This window comes from Thamnophis elegans, chromosome 2 (assembly GCF_009769535.1).
Source record: "Thamnophis elegans isolate rThaEle1 chromosome 2, rThaEle1.pri, whole genome shotgun sequence".
NCBI lineage: Eukaryota > Metazoa > Chordata > Lepidosauria > Squamata > Colubridae > Thamnophis > Thamnophis elegans.
The window spans coordinates 160888527-160915567 of record NC_045542.1 but is presented as its reverse complement, the minus strand read 5'-3'; the positions used below and the strand labels follow the sequence as shown (position 1 = coordinate 160915567).

Genomic DNA, 27041 nt, shown 5'->3' with positions numbered 1-27041 from the left:
GGGCTGGGAAGCAGTGTAAAGCGCTATATAAATCTAAGTGCTATTGCTATAAATCGAGGACTATCTGCATTGAGCCTCTTCCAAGCAGGCAAACCAAGTCAGGATTTTCCAAACGATCCAGCCAGAACTTTCAAACAAAAATGTAGAAATCGGAGCTACGTTTCTCTTTGCGGGGTAAAAGCTCCACTTATAGGAAGAATCCACCTTTCAGCCCCCGCGGGGGAGGCAGCCTCTGCGGCAGCCGCAGACTACAACTTCCCCCCCTCTCGAACGCTCAAAGTGGAACGTTCCTTCCGCCTCGCCTCATTTGCATGAAGAAGGCGCCCCCGAAGCGAAATCCCGCTAGGACGTTCGGGGGCGGAGCCAATCTTCTCCCTTCTGGCCAATCGTCACGGGAGGGAAAGGCAGCCCAAGAGCTAATTGCCGAGGGGCGTGGCTACCGAGGGGAGGCCCGAAGCCCCGCCCCCGCAGCTGCTCTCTTCTTCACTGCTCTTCCCGCTGGTCCCCTGAATTCTTCCCAGATCTTAAACGATCCCTTGAAGATCCGCGCTGGATCCCTCGGAGGAGGCTTCTAGGTCCCCGCTTCGGCCAGGTAAGGCTTCATCCCCGCCTTTGCTTGAGGAGGCTCAGCATCCGCGTTGCCTGCAGGGAGCGGCACCCTGCCTTCCCTCGAGGGGTGCAAAGGGGGAGGATCCCCCTCTCCCGGCCGAGACTCCCCGTGGAGATCCGGGAAGGAGCTTTGGGGAAGTTGCTCCCAGAAGGTCTCTTTATGGTCCGTCCCATCCACAGGTGCTTCTTTTCCAAAATGCAACTGGACTCTCCAGGTTTTCCCTTTGAAAACATTTCTCATCTGTCAGAAGACTTGTTTGAAGTTCCAATTCGAGCCAATGTTGCCCAAGAATAAATGAAAAAGAGATCCAGACAGCTGGAAGAAACATTTGTCCCTAGAAACAAAATGAGTTTGCCTTGAGGGACATGCTGCAGAGAAATGGGGTACAGTAGTGTTGCAGAAAATTAAGGGACTCAGACTTCAGGATCGCCAGACACATTTGTCAACATAAAGCAGGATAAAATGTGAATTAAAATATAAAAGTGAGACGTGGCAGAAAGAAGATATAAAGGCCTGCTTTTAAGACGTGTACAAAAACAGGAAATGTCAAAAGCCCAAAACCACAGGGAATTCAGCTAAAGTTCTTACAAAGCCATTATGAGACGAGAGCTTCATACCTTTGGCCCAGACAAAAGGGGAAGCAAGACAGTATCTGCTTCTAAGGCTTCTCTCCTCAACGTAACCAGTCAGAAATGGGCTAAGTGTTTCCGTGTTGTGCTGCTTTTGAGAACGTATAAGAATGCCTCTTTCCATGGGAAGAGTTCTTCGGAAGTTGCATGCTTGCCTTTGACTTCCTTTTCTGAACCTGGCTGCCAATAAACTTCTCCTTGATTCTGTTATTTTCTGCAACAAACATGCAGTTCCTCTGGGAGGCCTAATTTAATTAACTCTGTGTTTGCAGGCCTTATCTTTTGATATGTAGATTAGGTTTGGGTACCTTATTTGGGGTATTGAAGCCGGGAGAAAGATGTTGGAAATAAAATGGAGGCTGGCTGCAGGTAAGAAGGCCTCTGCTTATCTGGTTTTCCAGAAACTTAGTGAAAACAGTGTTTCTGGGATGGCTGACAAAATGGGGTTGAGATAAATGAGCGTTTATACATTCCTTGGGGTCTCCATTGGAGGTTGATTGAGATGCCTCTTCCTGTGCAAGAACATGTCCTTTAATATTCTAAAGGCTGTTGCCAGGTGCCTGTGGGGGTCATGTAGGGGTCATGGCTGCCTTTACAGGCAAAAGGGGAAATGCAAATCCTAGGTGTTTATCTGAGCTAATCTTGTCAGCTCTGGCTCACCTAATTGAGTTGCTTATCCGTTAGCTGATGAATAGATTGCCCCAGTCTTTCTGAATGGCTACCAAATCTCCATTCCTAAAAACTAGCATTCAGTCCCATTCAGTCTACATATATGGAACCATCTGACATATGCATGTCAAGGGGGTATTTGTGTGTCCTTGCAGTGGGTCCCTCATCTTCATTAACTCCTTGCCCCCAACCGAGAGAGAGGAAAAGGCAGAGACCATCCCAGTTCAGTTAGGCAAATTGGGGGCGGGGGAGGCTAACAGGGATTTTGCTAAGAAGGGGAAAGGAGGGATCTCGGGTCAGCTCCACAGGGAGGATCCCAGCATTGCTTTGATTTGGCTGAGAGGAAATCTCATGTAAAAAGTCTCCTACCTGTTTTGGGAGCTGAAGGAGAGCAAATATATGTCCTCACTTCTTTTTCTTTTGTCCTCAGGTGCAGCCAGGAAAAACCTGCAGTTTTGCTCGCAAATAGTCTCTGGTTACAAGGAACCGCAAGTGAGCCACTATGGAAACTATGCAAGAGCGGAAATGCGTCAACCGAAGGAATCAGGAGAGACTCTTTGAATGCTCCGAGTGTGGGAAATCCTTTGCTTACCGGTCCCTCCTTTTCATCCACCAGAAGCTGCACACGGGGAATGGATCCCACCTGTGTTTCCTTTGTGGGAAATCCTTTCCTGGAGTGTGGAGCTTTGCCAAACATCTCCGCAGCCACCCTGGACTGAAGCCTTACAAATGCGGAGAGTGCGGGCAGCGTTTTGCTAAAGGCTCGGACCTTGGAGCCCATCAGCGAATCCACCAGGGAAAGAGACCCCAGGAATGCCTGAAGTGGTGGAAAAGAATGGGCTTTTCTCCGAGGTCAGAGCTGCTTCAACATCAGCAAATCCGCACAGGAGAGAAACGTTACAAGTGCGGCCAATGCGAGAAGGCCTTCGCTCAGAAGCCACAACTTTGGCTCCACGAGGAAGTTCACAAAGAAACCAAGTCTTATAATGCGTGCGGGTGGGGAAATGCCGAGCGATCAACTCTTCGGAGTCGCAAGAAAAGAAACCGAAGGGAGAAAAATGAAGAGTGCCCAGAATGCGGGAAATGTTTTTCCACCCAGGCCTTCCTGATACGACATTGGAGAATTCACACTGGCAACAGACCCTATCAATGCTCTGACTGTGAGAAACAATTTACGTATTTTTCATCACTTTGCAGACACCAGAAACGGCACCCAGGAAAGAAACACCATACATGTGAGGAGTGTGGGAAAAGCTTTGCCTCCAACTCCTATCTTCGTGCGCACCAGGATGCCCACACAGGGTTGAAACTGTACAAGTGCGCAGAGTGTGGGAAATCCTTCGTTGCAAAGGGAAGCCTGTTGCAACACCAGATGATTCATTCCCAGGAAAAGTCCTTTCAGTGCATCGAGTGTGGGAGGTTTTTTCTTACCAAAGGAGGCCTCAAACGTCACGGGCAAGTTCACAAAGGAGGGAAAGATCACAAATGTTTAGACTGTGGGGCAGCCTTTGCTTATTTGTCGACCCTTCGAAAACACAACCGCATAAAGCACGTAGGAGTGTCCTCCCTGAAATGCTTGGAGTGCGGTAAAAGTTTTTTCAGGAATGACAGCCTTGTGAGGCATCAGAGAATCCACACCAAAGAAAAACCTTATAAATGCCTGGAGTGTGGGGAATCTTTCGCTTACAAACTATATCTGAAAATCCACGAGAGGATTCACACAGGGGAGAAACCTCACACCTGCAGCAAGTGTGGGAACGAGTTTGTTCGCATGGCTGACCTCCGGACCCACGAGGAGGTTCACATGGGGATAAAATCTCATAAGTGCGCTGAGTGCGGAAAAAGTTTCGGTTGGAGTTCATCTCTTCGGAGGCATAAGAAGATACACAAAAGGCTGGCAGATGAAGCCAAAGGGAAAAAAGAAAATATTTGAGAGAGAAAAAAATGCAACTAGAAAGCCAAATCGGACTGGCCATTGGAAGAAAATAGCATTAGCATTTAGACTTATAAACTGCTTCATAGTGTTTACATCCCTCTCTAAGCCGTTTACAGAGTCAGCCTATTTCCTCCCCCCCCAAAAATAATAATAATAATAATAATAATAATAATATGGGTCCTCATTTTACCCACCTCGGAAGGATGGAAGGCTGAGTCAACCTTGAGCCAGTAAGCATTGAACTCCTGGAGTGAGCAATGAGTTAACCTGCTATACTGCCTTCTAACCACTGTGCTGTCAGCCATGGTGTCTTTAAGAATGAGACCAACAATAGGACCATTGAGTATTATTATGATGGATACAAATTGTATGCAATTTCAAAATAATCATGTTAATCCTGGAATAAAAACAAGGATATTAAAAAAGTTTTTGTACTCTGCAGACCACACAAAAACGGCCAGTTTTTCGTCCAAAAAAAGAGTGTGCATAGCCTTTAGGAAGCTTGTAGAGTGCTCTGGGGGGCTGGGGGTGGGGGGCAAAAACGAGCAAAAACCAGGCCCGTTTTTCACTTATTTTTGCCCTCCCCAGCCCTCAGGAGCACTCTGGAAGCCTCCTAAAGGCTATGAATGGACATTTTGAAAAGAGGGGTGAGGTTTCGGGAAGCCAAAAATGCTGTATTCAGTGTACAAGACGTATCCAGATTTTCGCCCTCTTTTTTGAGGGAAAAAGGTGCGTCTTATACTCCAGAAAATATGGTATATATAAGAAAAGGATTGGTCTCCCAAAGTGAGAAGATCCTTAGAAAAGTGAGAAAGCGCTTTATATACAGCTCAAATATTGGATTTGGAATGTATACTCTCATTTGGATGACCTAATTTGAATGATAAAGCATCTAGTTGTAGTAGAATTAAGAGACAATCAAGCCAAGCAATGCAATATAGGAAAAGTTTATTGAATGCGCAGGTTCAAACATGCCAAACAAGCACAAAAGTTTGAACCCCGAAGGGTTCTTAAAGACATACATTTATAGTGCAAATTACGTAAACATCTGTAGAGGCAGTGTCTAAGCATATAAGGTAATAAGAGGAACCAAAAATATCTATGCCAGATGGCCAACAGTCACTATCCCAAAAATATATCCATGGTCAGCACATTATAGATCATACGTGACATATAGAAAGGCTTAGAGAAGCAAAACAAGAAACATCTTGCAGAATAACAGGAAACTGTTTTCTGCTAATGATGCAGAACCTCGACTTTGATCAGAATATTTGATACTGAATATTGACTATATAACTTTGGCCATAATTAGGTCTATCAGACTACCTTATTCCCCTCTTTGTGACTCATCTGATAATTCCAGAAGAGTCACATACTCAGGTTCATTAGGCGGTTCTTCTACGGGATGCATCTTCTCATATTCCCATAAAGCCATTACCTGTGCTGTAGCTTTTCATTCTGCTAGTAGCGACAAACTATTAGAAATAGTTTGCACAAAAATGGGTAAAACACAAGGGATTAATACACATCCTGCAGCAATCAAACCTATTAAAGCAACAATAGCTTGTAAGCCAGGCAATTTAGGAAACCAGGAACCAAAGAGATCCTTAAAGTTGAACCCACGCCACACCTGGTCAGGATTATTAGTCAATTGACGCATTTCTGCAGTCAACTGTTTTACAACAGCTCCAGTCTCATCAATCTGCAAGCAGCAATTAGAGAGATTAAACTTACCACATACACCTCCTTCTTTAGCTAACAAATAATCTAAAGCTAAGCGGTTTTGATATACTGCAGTCCTTATCTTATCTGTAGCAGCGGATAAGACATTAAGGGCCTTATCAATACGTTGGCCAGCTAAATCTAATACTGCTTGAAGACGAATAATTCTGTTTAGCATATAAATGGGCGTACGGTACCCATAGGATCCATCCTCCGCCCACGTAGCCCTGCCATATGTACACACAATTCTCTCTGAACTCCAAACATCACTGTCTTCAAAAGCTGCTAAATCCTTACAAAGGAAATTGGAAAAGACTGTATCAAGTTCCCGTTTCCTTCGAGTTTGGAGACCAACCTTCTCATACAACGGGACCCCTAACACTTGGCGGGCCCTCATGGGTAATAAAAAGAATGAGGGTTTAATCCATCCTAAAATACAAGAGCCGGACCAATTTCTAGGCAGAGTTTCATAAGCCAATTTTCCACAAATCCAGTACATAGCTTCAGGTGCTCTCCACATATCATCAATAGAAGAAGAATTTAAATAGCTCAAATAAGTCATATTAAAACGTAGGGGTTGAGTATTATTAGCCGGAGAAGACCAAATATTATAGCTAGGATTCCATGATCCCAGACAAATTAAATTCCCAACATGAATAGACCCATTCCTAACAAAACAATTTCTCCCTACCAGGTTAGTGGACAAGGTCCACACAATTCCAGTAAAGTCCTTCCTTGTCGTAATATTGCCAGCATATGAGAGATTGTTATATACTGCTGGATCAGCTTCCATAGCTTCCCATGGCCACTGTTCTCCCATGTTAGTTCCCCCACAAACAAAGCAATTTTTAACAGTCAAGGTCTTAGCCACCTGCTCAGCCATTTCTATAAACAAATTGTTTGCCTTGGTACTTACTGGTAATGGGTCATCCAATTTTCGTAGAGTATCATACACAGACCATCCGAGGGATTTTATTTCTCCATCTTTAATCCTCTCAACTTTAACAGTTAGGTATGTCAATGGATCTGACCCTTGTCTGTCAATTCCAAAGCCATATGTCACTATGGGTGGAGCGTTACGGGACATTTCTAATTGTATCATATTCCCGACACCCCTTCGGAAGGAAGTTATATAAGGCATCCCTTATAACCGCCTCCCGTGTAATCACAAACACATTTCCATCCGGAACACTGTGTGGTGCTTGCACAAGGAGCCCAAGCATTAGGATTACCATGGGCCCAGCTAAGTGTGGTTTCACACAGGTACTTATGATTAGCTTTATAAGTATCAATCCAAGTCTGATCTCCACAAGGCACTCCATTGCCCCTCTTAGTGGCAGTACATGCATCGAACATCAAAATCAGGGGTTGTCTTCCCTGTTGCAATTGTACAGTATAATTAAGGAAGTACAGCCCTCTCCAGCGGGATTTTTCCTAATACCCACCTTGGGCAGGCCTGTCCATAGAGTAACATTGAGGCGAACTGGAGTGTATGTATTATAACATACAGTTTTTCCCTGTAGAGTACACAAACTGTACATGGTTTTGTTGTGAAGGCAGTTTATTTTAGTGGGTTTACATCCCTGGGGTGAGTGTGTATGATACACCAACGTATTAATAGTCCGAATACCTATTTTAGCTTTTGTAATACAGGGTGAACAATCCTCCGACCCAACTTTAGCTGTTGCAACTAGGGTCCTTTTATTTCTCATTCTTTTAGGTTTTTTTCTTATAGTTACTCCAAACTCAAATGGGCGCATTTGGACCACGCATGCTCCCTGCCATCCAGGTTTTAACTGTGAAGGGGAGGTAATACGAGTCCAGCCCCAAAAGCGAGGCGCTCCACAATCAAGAAGTAAAGGCGGTTCACCCCCATTTCGCCGGGCTCTAGTACACATCCCCTTTCGCATTAAATATCCCACATACGGACATACATCTGGATTAAAAAAACCTCGAGACTGACAGGTAATCATGGCAACCTTATCAAATATATTTGGGGTCTTACAAGGGTGTGGTAGGACTCCATTCCAACAGCTCTGTCTTTTTGTGCATATGATCATCTTTTTCCTTTTTCTCAACCTTATCTCTATTAACATATACCTTCCTAGCTACCTCCACCAATTCAGTCGTATTCTTTCCCAGTGCTCCTTCTAACTTCTGCAGTTTCTTACGAATATCCAATGCACTTTGTGCAATAAATCTCTCATTCAACATCCTCACATTCTCTGGAGCTCTTGGGTCCATTTGAGTGTATAACTCATAAGCCTCAATCAACCTCTGAAGGAATGCCTCTGGACTCTCATCAGCTTTCTGCATAACCAACGAAGGTTTAGACAAATTCCCAGGGGTTTTTCCTGCCTTCTTGAGAGCTGCCACTATCAAAGTTTGATAAGTTTGTATCTTTGCCATCTCAGCCGGCACCTTAGGATCCCATCCAGGATCCTGTTCCGGTGCCTCTTCCAAAATCTTCTGAGCCCTGTCTATTTCTGTATGATATCGTTCTCTAAAAACTTCCCGCATTCCTGCCTTACATTTCTCTCTCTCTTCTGCTGTTAGTAAGGTAGTCAACAACTGTTGTATATCTCGCCAATTGGGATTATGACTATGCATAATAGTTTGAAAAAGGTCCGTCATTTCCGTGGGCTTAGTGGACAACGGACCAAAATGCTGCCGCCAATTCAATAAATCCGTAGTCGAGAAGGGAATATATTGAAAACAAGGGCGATAATCAAGATCACCCTGGGCATTAACGCCCACCTGTTGTTCTGTTACTCGTAACGGAAAAACTCCTTCCTTATCTTCTAGCAATGTACTTTCCTCTCTCTCGGCCTTTGCCCTTGCCGCCTCCAATCGCCTAGTAACTGCCCCTTCTCTTCTAAGTCCCGCAGCCTCTAAACCACCAGTCGCAATCCCTTCTTCCTTATCTTTGGGCTCCTTCCTTACTGTCCCTCCTACTGCCTGGGAGTCTCCTGCCCCTACATCGTCTGCAATAGCAGCAACCATTGCCTGGGGCACAGGAATACCAGCAGCCCCCTGCAGTGGCGGAGGTGCAGACGCATAGGGAGGGGGAGGCCTTAAAATTTCCTCTTCATCCTGGACAAAAATCTTTTTCTTGTCCGGAGACACGGTTATCTCTGAAACCCTTACATCCTTAACACGTCTCGACACTAGTCTCAACTTCCCTTTTTCCTTCGGTCTAGCCACACACAGGCGAACCATTTCAGCTTGACACTGTAATAGTTCATCGGCTTGCTCCACTACAGCATCTCCCCACTGATCTATATATGGAAACTGATTGGGATAGCGTTCTTCGTTTGCAGCAATTAACGAAGTTAAATCATCTATAATTTGGTTTTTAAAAGTTCCTCCCACCGGCCACTCTACCCCCATATGTGGCCACTGTTTTTGACACAAATAAATAAGTCTATCCTTGGTCAATTTAGGATAAGGGACTCTATATTCAGTATGATTAAAATAAGAATCAAATCCTTTTACCATGCAATCCAGCCGAGTGCTGGGGATGCTACTTCCTCCACCCATCCTATCACACTGTCTCCGGCCGCTAGCGCTGGACGTTCCAACAGCCACTAAACGGAACCGCAAAGACTTAACCACCCACACAACCTAACTGGACTTCGTTAGGACAGCCGTCCCGAGTCCGAGGAAGTGATCAGGTTCCTCCTTCTATCTCCAAATGAGATAGGTACAACACATTTATCAGGATACTCGCCTGAGACGTCTTCTTCCCAAGGATCCTGGCCAGGAAACAACAGCACTTTTCCTATTATTGCAGGGTTCTTGGACTCACAATGTGTCTCCCTTGGTGTAGTCGGGCTGCTGTTACTGCCTCCCGGGATAAAGAAATTCCTGTGGAGCCTGGAAGTTATTTCAGGAGCAGCAGCCCCACAACCCCAAAGGGGCAAAGTGGTCCTCAGCAAAATATTGCCTCAGCTTCTCTGTCCCATCTAAGGGTGCCAGAAAATGTAATAGAATTAAGAGACAATCAAGCCAAGCGATGCAATATAGGAAAAGTTTATTGAATGCGCAGGTTCAAACATGCCAAACAAGCACAAAAGTTTGAACCCCGAAGGGTTCTTAAAGACATACATTTATAGTGCAAATTACGTAAACATCTGTAGAGGCAGTGTCTAAGCATATAAGGTAATAAGAGGAACCAAAAATATCTATGCCAGATGGCCAACAGTCACTATCCCAAAAATATATCCATGGTCAGCACATTATAGATCATATGTGACATATAGAAAGGCTTAGAGAAGCAAAACAAGAAACATCTTGCAGAATAACAGGAAACTCCCTGTCTGGGTCTGCTTGTTCCCGGATGCATAAAAATACTTACTGACACTTCAGCAACTGTTTTCTGCTAATGATGCAGAACCTCGACTTTGATCAGAATATTTGATACTGAATATTGACTATATAACTTTGGCCATAATTAGGTCTATCAGACTACCTTATTGTGAGCATGTTCAGTAACTTTACACCTACTCTTGACAATTCATATTATCCCACAACAATCTTAGCATGCTCTTGTTAACTAATTGAATATTCAAGAATTGTATTTCTCATGAGTTTTCAAGTAACTATAGATTGACTTTCCGGGCAGTTCTCGTCTCTGGCCAATTTCTTACTTGCCTACTTCAAATAAATAGAAATACTAATCAAAGTCTCTGCTGGTTAGGGAAAACAGTTGTTTAAAGAGGCTCTCTCCCTTGCTCCATCATCTATACCAGGGGTCTCCAACGCTGGCAATTTTAAGCCTGGTGGACTTCAACTGAGGGAGGAGGGGGCTGTGCAGGTATACCCACCCAGCCACAGTAAGATATTAGAACAGAGAAGTTGCAGAAAACGGTACGAAATCAGCTTTCCTGTTTTTGATACTTTTGTATGAATATCTGCTTTTGTATTTTTCCAAGATGTACTTCCCTGTTCTGAACAGGGGCTTTTACGTTTTGTATGAATACGCCTCTTTAAACGCCTTCTGATTGACGAAGTTTGATTAAAGGTATAAAATCACTCAAGCCCTCAAGATCTGGCTCTCCCAGCAGGCCTGGGAATAGGTTTCCAATCACCCGCCCGAGTGTTTGATTGCTGAATGAAAGTTGTGTTTTATCATTTTTCTTTTGTTCACTAATTGTTTGTTTTGACCTTGCACTTCCCCTCCCCTGTGGTTGTAAGCCGCCCTGAGTCCCCTCAGGGAAAAGGGCGGCATATAAATCCCAATAAACCTCAAACCTCAAACCTCAAACCTCATCACTGCCCTGGGCGTAGCCCGGACAGTTCAGATTTTGGTGTGTGAACACGCTGAACTCGATGCATCAATAAACCTGTCTCTCTTGCACCTTCGTGATCTCGAGTCCTGTTCCTTAAGTAGATTGGGCAAAAGCCTCTATCTCATGGGTCGTCAACCTGGTCCCTACCACCCACCAGTGGGCGTTTTGGGATTCCAGGTGGGCGGTGGGGACTTTGGAGGTTAAAACCTCCTTTTGAGTGAGTGGGCAAGCGCGAGCGCACATATCAATAAACCAACGTGCGCGTGCACGCAAACAAGCAAACACGTGGGAAGAGGAAGGGGAGGAGTGGAAACTGATAGCAGGGACAGGCAGGTAAGTTTTGTTATCTTATAAAATAAAGCGGAGCAGAGCAGTTGCAAAATAGGAGAAAGAAAAGTTATAGGCAGGAGAGAATTGTTGTTGGCTAATAATAATAAGTGGGCTAACTAGCTCAGCCTTACTTTTGTACATTGCCCCAAGGAAGGTAAAGAAAAGGAGATAAAAAGGAAAAGATTAAAAAAAATTAACAAAAAAAGGGAAGAAAAATAGAGAAAAGGGGATAAAATAAAGGAGGCGAGTAAGCAGTGTTTAGTCTGGCTCATAAATTAAGTTTTGTTATCTTATAAAATAAAAGGAAGAAATAAGCAAAGGAAGAAGGAGAAAATAAAAAAGGGAAAAAGAGATCCTTGATATAGTGAAATACTATAAGAAAGGTAAAGAAGGCAGGAAAAGGAATTTTGTTTTGATGGTGACACTTAATAAAAATTGGCACCTAATACAGCATTGTTTTTGGTGTTTGTAATAAAAGGGAAAAGAGGAGGGGGAAAAAGCACTGTGTGGAGTGCAGATCAAAACGTAAGAGTAAAAGCAGTTGTTAAATTGTGAAACAAATTTAGAACCCACGTCTGAAAAAAATAAATATGCTCATGTTCTGCACTTGCGCAAAAACTGGTGGGCGGTAAGGAAATTTTTCCATCAAGAAAGATCCATTAGTGGGCGGTAGGTAGAAAAAGTTTGACTACCACTGTTCTATGCTGCAACACAACTCCCATAATTCCTGGGCCAGCCATGCTCTCTTCAGGAGTTCTGGGAGTTGAGGTCTAAAACTCATAAAAGGGTCCCAATTCCCCACCTCTAATCTATACATTAACAAACGCACACTAACAGTGGTCAACAATGCAACAGTGCAATAACTTTCAACCGGACACAGTGAAGCCAAACACCCCCACCCACAATCACCCATCTCCTTCTCAACTAGGCTAGCAGGCAGTAGCCAGGGGGACGAAGCTGCCAAACCTGGATCCAAAGAAGATACCTGAGTGGGCGGGCTTCAAGACCCCCCCCCCAAAGTCCTTGCTTTGATCTGTTGATTGACAAGACTGGCAGCTGCTCCCCCCTTGTAGATTTACAAGTCTGGTAGCTGTTGATGGGATTTGGGGGAAGGAGGAGTTTTCCATGTGCTGGGGCTCAATTTCTTTTATCTGATTCAGGTGACCTTCCCCTTCCCCTCCGCCCTTTGCTTTCTTAACAACTTGGTTTCCTCTTAATCTATCTCTCTTCTTATTTCCTGATAGATAGATTTGCATCCTTTTAGAGGGTCCTTGAAGCACTTGGAGGTTTATCTCTGTCCTCAGGGTGCTCTCAGTAATGCTAATGGTTCCTGTATTCTGCAATAGCAATAGCAATAGCAGTTCGACTTATATACCGCTTCATAGGACTTTCAGCCCTCTCTAAGCAGTTTACAGAGTCAGCATATTGCCCCCAACAACAATCCGGGTCCTCATTTTACCCACCTCGGAAGGATGGAAGGCTGAGTCAACCCTGAGCCGGTGAGATTTGAACAGCCGAACTGCAGAACTGCAGTCAGCTGAAATAGCCTGCAGTGCTGCACTCTAACCACTGCGCCATCTCGGCTCTCTAATTCCCCACCCCCACCCCGGAAATCCATTCCTGCTCCCACACCATTCAAATGATGTTCATTCCAAATCAGATAGCTAAAAGCCTGTAGAGATTCTCAGTCCTCCAGGTCATGGTTGTCCCAAAGGTGCTTTTTTCGGGAGGCAACTGGACTTTCTTGTTTTTTCTTCTTCTTTCTTCTGTTGTTTTTTTCTTCAATGCAAATGACCAGCTGCAAGGAATATAAACCCTTCCATTCCCCACCGAAATGAAGACGCTTCTTGGATGAGGAGTGAAACGTCTTCAAACGAAAAAATAACAAGAAAGTCCAGTTGCCTCCTGAAAAAAGCACCTTTGGGACATTTAAGCTAAAGCCATTTCCATGATCATCAGGTGGCTGGAGGGAAATCTAAATCCTCCCATGTGTCCTCCAGGTGCCTTACCATTTTTCCCCGGCAGCCCCTGGGCTCTTCCTGATGCCACAGGTAGTCCTTTGCCAAAAGAGCTGCTTGGGTAGAACTCTCCAGTCCTGCCTGTTAGGAATATAATCTAACGGTTGGGTTGGCAATATATAAATCATGTAACAATGCCATACCTGTTTCTTTAAATCATACTGTAAAATGTGATTGGTTGCTGTTTCCTCAATCGGCCATAAGAGGGAGCCAGAATGAGTTAGCTCTCTCTCTGTTCGTTAGATGCTGAAATGATCTGATCTGAGTGTTTTGGAAGCTGGCTGTTAGAAAGTGCCGTAAGCTATTGTAAGTTTTGCAACTGCTAGCAAACGTTGAGTACCAGACTGTTTGTATGATACTGGACTATGTTATTTGGATTATCCCTTAACTGAAAGACATTGATGACTGACTGAATTATACGTGTATGACTTGGACTGCTTGATGGACTCTGATACCTCTATTTCCACGAAAGTAAAAGCCTATTTAAACTGCAGTGTCTCTGTATGCTGGTTTGTGTGTTCTCCAACACAACTCTCACAACGCTTCTCTGAACGCACTCGCTCTCCCAACAGGGAGGCTTATGTCACACCGCCCCCTTGGCCCAGCTGTCAGGCCTGCGGCTATTTTTCTTGTGGATCTCAGGCCCGCCACACTTTCTATTATTCTACTCTGCATTTTCTATTGTGGGGAAATGGGACAGGGGATTGTACAGAGTTAGATGATATGTAGCCATAACAAAATTCTTTCCAGAAAGCCAAGGTCATCCTTTGTCTCTGCACCTGACTGGAACTGGATGGGTGGAAGCTGCCAGCATGGGAGTTGGAGATTGGATCATGTGACGGACCTGGGGGGGGCAGGATCTTGAACTTTCAACTGGGTGGGGGAAACCCCGGAAGCTTTCAGATTTGGGTTTTCTCAGATGTGCCAACATGGCTCTCTTAATAAATTGGAACTTTGAGCAATACTTTGCCTTGGACTCTGATTTAATTTTGGATGCTATTTGGAACCCTGAAACCCGCTCTGCCCCCGTTTTGAAAAAGGCAGCATTCTGAGTTAGTCAAAGATGTTGGCAAGATAAGCTGCTTTTGCCATTCTTTTGTAATATTTTACAATATATTTGGCTTGTAGCACTCACTAGTAAAATGGCTAGTATTGATAAGTATAAATTATACAGATAGATTTTCCCCCTTCTTTTCTAGTTTGTCTTTTTAGTGTTTGAAATCAGTGTTTATCCTTATTTTTTAAAGTTTAAAAATAGTTTAAGTGCATATACATAAAATGCTTAAATAGTAAAATATTTTTAAAAATAGGTATCACAAACATTCATGGAGGCGACATACAGGTGAAACTCAAAAAATTAGAATATCATGCAAAAGTTCATTGGTTTCAGTAATGCAACTTAAAAGGTGAAACTAATATATGAGATAGACTCATTACATGCAAAGCAAGATAGTTCAAGTTGTGATTTGTCATAATTGTGATGATTATGGCTTACAGCTCATGAAAACCCCAAATCCACAATCTCAGAAAATTAGAATATTGTGAAAAGGTGCAATATTCTAGGCTCAAAGTGTCCCACTCCAATCAGCTAATTAAGCCATAACACCTGCAAAAGGTTCCTGAGCCTTTAAATGGTCTCTCAGTCTGGTTCAATAGGAATCACAATCATGGGAAAGACTACTGACCTGACAGTTGTGCAGAAAACCATCATTGACACCCTCCATAAGGAGGAAAAGCCTCAAAAGGTAATTGCAAAAGAAGTTGGATGTTCCCAAAGTGCTGTATCAAAGCACATTAATAGAAAGTTATGTGGAAGGGAAAAGTGTGGAAGAAAAAGGTGCACAAGCAGCAGGGATGACCGCATCCTGGAGAGGATTGTCAGGAAAAGGCCATTCAAAAGTGTTGGGGACTTTCACAAGGAGTGGACTAAGGCTGGAGTCAGTGCATCAAGAGCCACCACAAACAGACGGATCCTGGACATGGGCTTCAAATGTCGTATTTCTCTTGTCAAGTCACTCCTGAACAACAAACAACATCAGAAGCGTCTTACCTGGGCTAAAGAAAAACAGACCTGGTCTGTTGCTCAGTGGTCCAAAGTCCTCTTTTCTGATGAGAGCAACTTTTGCATCTCATTTGGAAACCCAGAGTATGAAGGAAAAATGGAGAGGCACACATTGCAAGATGCTTGAAGTCCAGTGTGAAGTTTCCACAGTCTGTGTTGATTTGGGGAACCATGTCATCTGCTGGTGTTGGTCCACTGTGCTTCATTAAATCCAGGGTCAACGCAGCTATCTACCAGGAGATTTTGGAGCACTTCATGCTTCCTTCCGCAGATGAGCTTTATGGGGATGCTGACTTCATTTTCAGGCAGGACTTGGCACCTGCCCACACTGCCAAAAGCACCAAAACCTGGTTCAATGACTGTGGGATTACTGTGCTTGATTGGTCAGCAAACTCGCCTGATCTGAACCCCATAGAGAATCTATGGGACATTGCCAAGAGAAAGATGGGAGACATGAGACCGAACAATGCAGAAGAGCTGAAGGCTGCTATTGAAGCATCCTGGTCTCCCATAACACCTCAGCAGTGCCACAGGCTGATAGCTTCCATGCCATGCCACATTGAGGCAGTAATTGCTACAAAAGGGGCCCAAACCAAGTACTGAGTACATATGCATGCTTATACTTTTCAGAGGTCCAATATTGTTCTATGTACAATCCTTGTTTTATTGATTGCATGTAAGATTCTAATTTTCTGAGATGGTGGATTTGGGGTTTTTATGAGCTGTAAGCCATAATCATCACAATTATGACAAATCACGGCTTGAACTATCTTGCTTTGCATGTAATGAGTCTATCTCATATTGAGGCAAGAGAGAAAGGTAGTATAAAAGAAAGGGATATAATACTTCAAGAACCATGACATATAAAACAGAGGTTAAGCTGCTGAGCATATGGAAATTTACTAATTACTCATAAAAAGGAGAACTTGCTTAAATTCTGCCTACGGAAATAAGAACTTGTTTAATATAACCTATAGTAGAATAACCTATGTACTAAAATAATTCCTATAGGACTTGTGCAAAGGGATGTAGACCAAAAGTAACAGATGGTGTAAGATAAGACCCATCCTTGTAACCCACCCACATAAAGAAGTATAGCAAATTCATCATTTATTGAATTTCCTCTTTTGAGTTATGCTTCTCCTTTCTTGTGTTTTGTACTGATAAAAAAGGTGGCATAGCCTAAAGCCCGGGCAGTGCCAGGTTTGCAAAATATGTAAAAGTAACACTCTGGGCGTAACCCGGGGTTCAGAATTTGTCATGTTAATGCTCTGAACCGTTGTGCAAATAAACCTGAGTTCTCCAACCCTTCCTGGTCTTGTGTTCTGAATTGGTAACAAGATTGACTGCAACAATATATCAGTTTCACCTTTTAAGTTGCATTACTGAAATAAATGAACTTTTGCACGATATTCTAATTTTTCCAGTTTCACCTGTATAATGCCATCCAGGAAACAGCCAAAGAGATTAACACATCACTTTATATCACAAATGTATCATTCTTATTTCACCTTTGCATTATTCTGCCTTGGCTTGAAAATAAGTTACCTTTCATTCAACCATACCTTAATGTATTTTTTTTTGTAATCTTCCCAGGTGCCCATGTGGTGAGATGGATGGAGGGCTAATCCTACCTTTGTTGGATCTTAGGTGAGGGCATTTGCCTGTGAATAGACCTAGCTATCTCACCAGGCTCAAGGTTGACTCAGCCTTCCATCCTTCCGAGATGGGTAAAATGAAGACCCAGATTGTAGGGGGGGGGGGGGCAGCAGGCTGATGCTGTAAACCACTTAGAGAGGGCTGGGAACAGAGGTGGGTTCCTACCAGTTCGCACCAGTTCGGAAGAACCGTTCGTCAAATCTACCGAACCAGTTAGAAAAGGTTCCACCAGAAAGCAGGCCACACCTACAGCAGAGGTTCCAAAAAATTTTGAAACCCACCACTGACACACACACAGACTCACACAGAGACAGAAAGAGAAAGAAAGGAAGAAAGAAATAAAGAAAAAAGAAAAAGTGAGAGAGATGAAAGAAAAAAAGGAAAAAGGGACAGACAGACAAAAGGAAGGAGAGAGGGAGAGAGAGAGAGAGAAAACACATGGCCGGTAGGCCACACCCACAGAGTAGGTTCGAAAAATTTTTGAAACCCACCACTGGCTGGGAAGCAGTGTTAAAGCACTATATAAGTCTAAGTGCTATTGCTATAAATCGAGGACTATCTGCATTGAGCCTCTTCCGAGCAGGCAAACCAAGTCAGGTTTTTCCAAACGATCCAGCCAGAACTTTCAAGCAAAAATGTAGAAATCGGAGCTACGTTTCTCTTGGCAGGGTAAAAGCTCCCCTTATAGGAAGAATCCACCTTTCAGCCCCCGCGGGGGAGGCAGCCTCTGCGGCAGTCCGCTGACTACCTCAACTCCCCCCCCCTCGAACGCTCAAAGTGGAACGTTCGTTCCACCTCGCCTCATTTGCATGAAGAAGGCGCCCCCGAAGGGAAATCCCGCAGGGACGTTCGGGGGCGGAGCCAATCTTCTCCCTTCTGGCCAATCGTCACGGGAGGGAAAGGCAGCCAAAGAGCCGAGGGGCGTGGCTACCTGGAGGAGGAGGAGGATATCGAGGGGAGGCCCGAAGCCCCGCCCCCGCAGCTGCTCTCTTCTTCGCTGCTCTTCCGCCTGGTCCCCCGAATCCTTCCCAGATCTTAAAAGATCCCTTGAAGATCGGCACTGGATCCCTCGGAGGAGGCTTCTAGGTCCCCGCTTCGGCCAGGTAAGGCTTCATCCCCGCCTTTGCTTGAGGAGGCTCAGCATCTGCGTTGCCTGCAGGGAGCGGCACCCTCCCTTCCCTCGAGGGGTGCAAAGGGGGAGGATCCCCCTCTCCCGGCCGAGGCTCCCGTGGAGATCCGGGAAGGACCTTTAGGGGAAGTTGCTCCCAGAAGGTCTCTTTGTGGTCCGTCCCGTCCACAGGTGCTTCTTTTCCAAAATGCAACTGGACTCTCCAGGTTTTTCCCTTTGAAAACGTTTCCCTTCTCCTCTGTCAGAAGACTTGTTTGGAGTTCCAATTCGAGCCAAGGTTGCCCAAGAATAAATGAAAATATGGGAGCTGGGAGGAAAGAAGAAACAATTATTCCTAGAAACAAAATGAGTTTGTCTTTAGGGACAGGCTGCAGAGAAATGGGGTACAGTAGCAGATTTTTAGAAGGGGAGCTTGTCAGGGGTGTGTCTACTGCTGATTCTAGGGTGGTGTGTGTGTGTGTGCGCGTGTGCGCGTGTGTGTATGCAAGGTACGTTTCTTCTTGCAAACACGCAAAGGTTCTTTTCCAAGAGGCAACTGCACTTCCTGTTTTTTCTTTGAAGATGTTCCGCTTCTCATCCAAAATGCTTCTTCCGCTCTCAGCTAAAGCTTCTTGGATGAGAAGCAAAAGGACTTCTCTCGGGACTTGCCCTTGTGTTACAAAAATATTGCCACAGGATGTCATGGTACATAGGTCAGTAAACTGACAAGCACATCTGGCATTTTGGGGAACTAACAATATATGTTTAATAAACAAGTTGGCGGGTAAGCAGGTGGTTGGACTAAAATAGATTCCTTATTTCAGCATATTTTGAGTGTAGACATCCTTTCTGCTGACACAATATCCCATGTCTTATTCCTAAGAGCAAGCTATGCAGTTTATATCTGAGCAGTTCAAGCTTAATGTTATGGAACTCTAGTTTGGTTCAGGCTTGAGGCCTACTTCGGTTCAGCCTGCCACTTCAATATTTTTTATTTTTAATATTTAACATTTTTTATTTATTTTAAATAATTACATTGAATTAATGTTAGAGTGTGTACAATGTGACTACTATTTTGAGATACCCCAGGAGCAAAATACAGTACACAGGTTTTGTACTTATATGTATTTATGTACGTATGTATGTATTTATGTATGTATGTATTAATGTATGTATGTATGTATGTGCATACATACGCATACTAGGCAAAACCAGGCAATCAATTAATCTTCAACTCTAACACAGAAGAGAAAGAGAGGGGGGAGGCTCCCTCTCTGGGCCTCCCTTATATAGACAGCCTCTTAAAGTGATACCGCTGCTGCCTCATTCTCATTGCATCATCTCAATTTACAGCCTTATTACAGCAGCTGGTCAATTATTATATCATAATTACCATTACAATTAAATTGTCCTGCAGTGAGTTGTCTTGGGGCAGTTTGGCCATGGCTCGTTGCCCCACAGGAAATTGACTATGGTGTGTTGGCTGCGGTGAGTTGTCCCATTCAGTCCACGTATACGGAGCCATCTGACATATGCATGTCAAGGGGGTATTTGTGTGTCCTTACAGTGGGTCCCTCATCTGCATTAACCCCCTGCCCCCAACCAAGAGAAAGGAAAAGGCAGAGATCATCCCAGTTCAGTTAGGCAAATTGGGGGAGTGGGCTAACAGGGATTTTGTCGGCCATCCCTCCCCTCTTGCTAAGAAGGGGAAAGGGGGATCTCGGGTCAGCTCCACAGGGAGGATCCCATTGCTTTGATTCGGCTGAGAGGAAATTGAAGCTCTGGGATCCCCCCAGAGCTCATGTAAGGGGCCTCCTACCTGTTTTGGGAGCTGAAGGAGAGCAACTATATGTCCTCACTTCTTTTCCTTTTGTCCTCAGGTGCGGCCAGGAAAAACCTGCAGTTTTGCTCGCAAATAGTCTCTGGTTACAAGGAACCGCAAGTGAGCCACTATGGAAACTATGCAAGAGGGGAAATGCGTCAACCGAAGGAATCAGGAGAGACTCTCCGAATGCTCCGAGTGTGGGAAATCCTTTGCTTACCGTTCCCTCCTTTTGATCCACCGGAAGCTGCACACGGGGAATGGATCCCACCTGTGTTTCCTTTGTGGGAAATCCTTTCCTGGAGTGTGGAGCTTTGCCAAACATCTCCGGAGCCACCCTGGACTGAAGCCTTACAAATGCGGAGAGTGCAGGGAGCGTTTTGCTAAAGGCTCGGACCTTGGAGCCCATCAGCGAATCCACCAGGGAAAGAGACCCCAGGAATGCCTGAAGTGGTGGAAAAGAATGGGCTTTTCTCAGAGGTCAGAGCTGCTTCAACATCAGCAAATCCGCACAGGAGACAAATCTTATATTTTAAAAATTGCCCAGCAATCATCTCTTCAAAATCAAAAGAAAAGAAACCGAAGGGAGAAAAATGAAGAGTGCCCAGAATGCGGGAAATGTTTTTCCACCCAGGCCTTCCTGATACGACATTGGAGAATTCACACTGGCAACAGACCCTATCAATGCTCCGATTGTGAGAAACAATTTATGTATTTTTCCTCACTTTGCAGACACCAGAAACGGCACCCAGGAAAGAAACGCCATAAATGTGAGGAGTGTGGGGAAAGCTTTTCCTCCAACTCTTATCTTCGTGCGCACCAGGATACCCACACAGGGGTGAAACTGTACAAGTGCGCAGAGTGTGGGAAATCCTTCGTTACAAAGGGAAACCTGTGGCAACACCAGATGATTCATTCCCGGGAAAAGTCCTTTCAGTGCATCGAGTGTGGAATGTTCTTTCATACCAAAGGAGGCCTCAAACGTCACGCGAAAATTCACAAAGGAGAAAAAGATTACAAATGTTTAGACTGTGGGGCAGCCTTTGCTTATTCGTCGTCCTTAAGAAACCACTGCAACATCATGCATATCGGAGTCTCCCCCCATAAGTGCCCCGTCTGCGGCAAATGCTTTTGTAGAAAAGCAAATCTTTTGAGGCATCAGCAAATTCATACCGGACAAAAACCTCATCAGTGTCAGGAATGTGGGAAATCTTTTACTCACAAAGAATATCTCCGGACCCATGAGAAATTTCACACGAGTGAGAAACCTCACAGGTGTGGGGAGTGCGGGAAGTGCTTTACTCGCCGTTCAGACCTTCGGATACACGAGAAGATTCACACAGGGAGAGGTTCTTATCCATGCCCCGAGTGTGGGAAAAGCTTCAGTTGGCGTAGATCTCTTCGGAGGCATAAGAAAGCACATACGATTCAGGAAAAGTGCCCAGAGTGTGGGAAATGTTTCTCCCAGAAATCACATCTGTTGCGACATCAGAAAGTTCACATTGGAGATGGTCCCTATGAATGCCCAGAATGCACGAAACGATTTGTGGATTCTGCTGAACTTCAGAGACACCAGAAGGGGCACAGAGGAGAAGAGGTCCTATAAATTGGGTGGCATGTGAGGAAAGTTTTTATCAACGTTCAGAACTTTGGGTACATCAGAGATTCCACACAAGGAGGAAGCCTATACATGTGGGGAGGTTGAGGAATGTTTTGCTCAAAAGGCGGAATTTGGGGACCATCAGAAAATTCACTCGGCGGAGAAGCCCTATCGGTGCATTGAGTGTGGAACAGTTTTCCGCCGTGAATCAACCCTTAGAAGTCACATGAAAATTCACATGGCGGAAGTACCGTATTTTTGGGACTATAAGACACACTTTTTTGTCTCCCAAAAGGGGGTGATTGATGCCCTCTGAATCGGAAAGAGGCGAGAGAGCCTGGTCACATGGCATCAGTTTTGGGACCACATTGCTGAGTAATAAAAATTCCAGTCCCACGTTGTAATGAAGGAGTACCTATATTTGATAACTCTCCTTCTCTGGAGAGCTGGCTTGTGTTTTGTCATTTCCTACAACAATACTGATATATAACACTTTTAATTAAATGTGTATCTTGAATAAATATAACTTTGACTTTCAAATAACACTGATTTCGTTATTGTCTTGGATGACATCTGTGAAAAAAATTCAGGTGCTCAGGCATGAAAATGTGCCGCTCAAACACTATACTTTTCTGCCCACACTGAAGAAAAAATTAGAGGAAACATTGCTCCCCAGCCCCCAGGAGGACTCTGCAGGCTTCCCAAACCCTTTGCACTTCCCATTTTTGCCAAAAACGGGCCCATTTTTGGCAAAAATAGGACACACAGGAGGAGGGTTCGGGAGGCCAAAAACTGGGCCATATTCGGTGTGTAAGATGCACAGACATTTCCACCCACTTTGGGAGGGGGGGGGGAGTGCGTCTTATAGTCTCAAAAATACGGTACTTCCTAGCCCATCCTAGAGCTTCCTGATGGTCTCCCATCCAGCACTCCTGAGCTTATTGAATATTCAACTATTGAATGGAGATAAATGACCGGATGAGAGAATAGCTGGGGTGAAGATGGAAAAAAAAAGGCATAAACTAAGGGAACTTTTTGATGACAAGTTTGGAAGTGGAAGGAACAGAAATATCAATGGGAAAATTAAAGGATTTTGGTGTTTCAAAATGAAAAGTCATAGAGGATGATATTCGCAAAAGCATGAAAATCAAAGACCAAATATAATTGATGAAAAAACTGGGTTTTAGATAGACACAGAAATAAAACCCTTGATTTTTTTTTATTTTTATCCTGAATATGAATTGTATGTAATTTCAAAATAATTGAGTTAAGGCATGGAATGACTCCAAGAAAGATACGTTAAGAGGGAAAAATTACAACCGCCACTGCTGGGGAGATTTTCTGTGATAAAAAGGAATATATTACCTAGAACCGTGATGGCGAACCTATGGCACACGTGGACCGAAGTGGCATGCGGAGCCGTGTTGGCTGGCACACACGGCGTCACCAGTTCCTCTTCTGGGTTGCTGGTACGGATGCATGCACAACGATCAGCTGTTTTTTGTGCATGCAGCAGTGCTGGAAACTGGAAGAGCTGGTCTTCTAGTTTCCATTGTGTGCATGTGTGCGGGCTGGCTGATTATTGTGCGCGCATGCTGCCAGTAACCAGAAGGCAACCAGGCCGATGCCCATGCGCGAACCAGAAACTGGAAGTTCATTTCCCGGCATGTGCATGCCCACTTGGCAGTTTCGGGTCAAGTCCCGGATGAGCGTGCGTGCCATCACTGGCCTATTTTATACCTGTGATTTGGGGTTTTTTGGCCTGAGTGTAAAACCTTATTTTTTTAACCATTGAATTGCATCTTGTTGGACAGGATCTTTCAGGACCTTGAGTGTTAGGTAAGCTCCCTGTTGTGAGAGGGAGTATGTTCAGAGAAGCACTGTGAGAGTTGTGTTGGAGAATACACAAACCAGCATACAGAGACACTGCAGTTTAAATAGGCTTTTATTTTCGTGGAAATAGAGGTATCAGAGTCCATCAAACAGTCCAAGTCATACACGGATAAGACAGTCAGTCATCAATGTCTTTCAGTTAAGGGATAATCCAAATAATCACCACTCAGGTGACCCTGAGGACACAGATAAACCTCCAGGTGGCCTTAACAACTCGCTAAAGGTAAAGGTTCCTCTCGCACATATGTGCTAGCTGTTCCGGACTCTAGGGGGCAGTGCTTATCTCCGTTTCAAAGCCAAAGAACCAGCGCTTTCCGAAGACATCTCCGTGATCATGTAGCCGGCATGACTAAACACCAAAGGAGCATGGAACGCTGTTACCTTCCCACCAAAGGTGATTCCTATTTTTTCTACTTGCATTTCTATATGCTTTCAAACTTCTAGGTTGGCAGAAGCTGGGACTTAGTTTTTAGTGAGTTCCAAGGACTCACTAAAAGAATGCAAATGACCAGCTGTCTGCAAGGAATATAAACCTTTCCATTCCCCACCATCCAGTCAGAGATGAAGAAGCTTAGTGGATGAGAAGTGAAACGCCTTCAAAGAAAAAAAAACAAAACCCAGAAAGTCCAGTTGCCTGTTGAAAAGAGCACCTTTTGGATAACCATGACCTGGATGACTGAGAATCTCTATAGACACATGGACAAAATGTTGAATACATCATTTAATTTGTACTGTGGGAAAACCACCCCCTCCTAGAAATACGGGGGGATATTAAAAAGGCAGAATATTATATTTCCCAAAATTAGAAATGGAGAAACGTTTTTTTTTTTTTTTAGAGGCAGGAAACAGCCCCAAGTCTCCCTGCCCCCAAACATAAACTGAGGAGGCAGTTTTTTGGAAATGCAGATTTGGTAATCCATTCAAGACAGGATTAAAACTCATAAGCCGGCATCTAGGATTTATTACATTTGTTAAACAAGATTAAAAACCCAAAGAAGCCAGCACTTTAGACTCATTCATTGCTGGCCTTCCCAAAACAAACTAATTAAAAGCTTATACAATAGCAGAGTTGGAAGGGACCTTGGAGGTCTTCTAGTCCAACTCCCTGCTTAGGCAGGAGACCCTATACCGTTTCAGACAAATGGCTATCCAACATCTTCTTAAAGATTTCCAGTGTTGGGGCATTCACAACTTCTGGAGGCAAGCTGTTCCACTGATTAATTGTTCTGACTGTCAGGAAATCTCTCCTTAATTCTAAGTTGCTTCTCTCCTTCATTAGTTTCCACCCATTGCTTCTTGTTCTACTCTCAGGTGCCTTGGAAAATAGCTTGATTCCCTCTTCTTTGTGGCAACCCCTGAGATATTGGAACACTGCTATCATGTCTCCCCTAGTCCTTCTTTTCATTAAACTAGACATACCCAGTTCCTGCAACCGTTCTTCATATGTTTTAGCCTCCAGGGCCCTAATCATCTTTGTTGCTCTTCTCTGCACTCTTTCTAGAGTCTCCACATCTTTTCTACATCGTGGTGACCAAAACTGAATGCAGTATTCCAAGTGTGGCCTTACCAAGGCCTTATAAAGTGGTGTTAACTCTTCACGTGATCTTGATTCTATCCCTCTGTTTATGCAGCCTAGAACTGTGTTGGTTTTTTTGGCAGCTGCTGCACACTCCTGGCTCATATTTAAATGGTTGTCCAATTCAGATCACAAAATACACAAACAAGCCATTACCGGGGAAGGAGGGTTCGCTACATTACAGAGATCCCTCCTTCCGGCCCTAGGAGTCCCACTCCAAGACCAGATGGCGCAAGCAGTCAGGACCCTGGTCTCAGGCTGTTGTCGCTAAATGCCAGGTCTGTTGTACATAAAGCTCCTCTCGTCCGGGACTTAATTTTAGACGAGAGGGCAGACCTGGCATGTATTACTGAAACCTGGCTGGGCCCAGAGGGAGGAGTCCCCCTTGTAGAGCTGTGCCCAGAAGGATTTCAGGTGCTGCATCAGCCGAGAGCCCAGGGAAGGGGTGGGGGTGTGGCCGCTGTTATCCGAGAGTCGTTAGCTCCTCGTAGGGTCCCTGCTCCGGAGATTGTCGGGTGTGAGTCTTTGCTGTTAAAGTTGGACCTCAAGGGTCAAGTGGGTCTGCTGCTAACGTACCTGCCTCCCAACAGCGTTGCAGCAGCCCTCCCCTCGCTCCTCGAGTCGGTAGCCGAGCTGGCAATTGAGTTCCCTAGGTTGATGGTCCTGGGGGACTTTAATTTGCCGTCGCTCGGTGAAAACTCTGATGGGGTGCAGGAGTTCATGGCTTCCATGACAGCCATGGGCTTGACCCAAGTAATTCGGGGCCCAACCCATTCAGCGGGACACATGCTTGACCTCGTATTTCTCTCGGAGCAGTGGATTTGTGATCTTGGTCTGAGGGGGAGTGACATCATACCCCTGTCGTGGTCAGACCATTGCCTACTGAGGCTCGACTTCCGGAGGCCAAACCCCCACTGTAGGGAGGAGGAACCGACCAGGTGGTTCCGCCCCAGGCGTCTTATGGAACCGTCAAGGTTCCAGACAGAGCTTGGGGTTATTCCTGACACTTTCGCCCACAGTCCGGTGGAGACTCTGGCTGCTGCGTGGCACTCGGCAGCGTCGGAGGCCCTCGACCGGATTGCGCCACTGCGGCTCCTCCGAGGCGGCGGATCCCGGAGACCCCCTTGGTTTACCGAGGAACTCCGGGAGATGAAGCGCCGGAGGAGATGCCTAGAGCACCGTTGGAGGTCCGATAAGTCCGAATCGAACCGGGCAATGGTAACCACCTGCACCAGGGAATACACCAGGGCACTTAGGGCAGCAAAAAGATCGCACATAGCCACCCTGGTAGCATCCGCTGAGTCCCGTCCAGCCGCCCTGTTTAGGATAACCCGCTCCCTATTGAACAAAAGGGAGGCGGGGGAACCCTTGCAGGGCAGAGCTGAAGAATATGCCAATTCTTAGCGGACAAAATTGCTCGGTTTCGGTCGGACTTGGACTCCACCCCTGCAGTTCCAGCCGAGGCGCAAGGGGACCAAGTAGAACAGCCCTGGGTTGAGTTTCAGGACGTTACCCCCGGGGATGTGGACAAGGCCATGAGAGCTGTAAGTACCTCCACCTGCGTCCTGGATCCGTGTCCCTCATGGCTGGTTACTAACTGCAGTGAGGTGACACGAGGCTGGATCCAGGCGGTTGTAACCGCCTCCCTTCGGGAGGGGAACTTCCCCGCCACACTGAAAGCGGCGGTGGTGAGACCCCTCCTGAAGAAACCATCCTTGGATCCAGCTGTTCTTAATAGCTATCGTCCAGTCTCCAACCTTCCCTTTCTGGGGAAGGTTGTTGAGAAGGTGGTGGCCTTCCAGCTCCAACGGTCCTTGGAGGAAGCAAACTACCTAGACCCCTTCCAGTCAGGCTTCAGGCCCGGTTACAGCACAGAAACCGCTTTGGTCGCATTGATGGATGATCTCTGGAGAGCCAGAGATGAAGGACGTTCCTCCATCCTGGTCCTCCTTGACCTCTCAGCGGCTTTCGATACCATCGACCATGGTATCCTTCTGCGACGACTGCAGGAGGTGGGAGTGGGAGGCACCGTGCTACGGTGGTTCTCCTCCTACCTCTCGGACAGGTCACAGTCGGTGTTAGTGGGGGGGCAGAGATCGTCCCCTAGGCCCCTAAA

General features: G+C 45.2%; 1 protein-coding gene across 3 annotated transcripts; it reads left to right on the top strand.

The window, feature by feature from the left end:
• LOC116504544 (zinc finger protein 658B-like) lies at positions 1-22000 on the top strand. Of its 3 annotated transcripts, XM_032211615.1 has the most exons (3): positions 1-592; positions 2339-2966; positions 20450-22000. In XM_032211615.1, the coding sequence occupies exons 2-3, from the start codon at positions 2411-2413 to the stop codon at positions 21460-21462; spliced, it is 1569 nt and encodes a 522-aa protein (XP_032067506.1). In that variant the 5' UTR covers positions 1-592; positions 2339-2410; the 3' UTR covers positions 21463-22000. The 3 variants fall into 3 exon arrangements, with proteins under 3 accessions (XP_032067506.1, XP_032067508.1, XP_032067507.1); XM_032211617.1 differs by lacking the exon at positions 2339-2966 and having other exon boundaries at positions 6-592; positions 19915-22000; XM_032211616.1 differs by lacking the exons at positions 1-592; positions 2339-2966 and adding an exon at positions 17863-18029 and having other exon boundaries at positions 19915-22000.
• The last annotated feature ends 5041 nt before the right edge of the window (positions 22001-27041 follow it).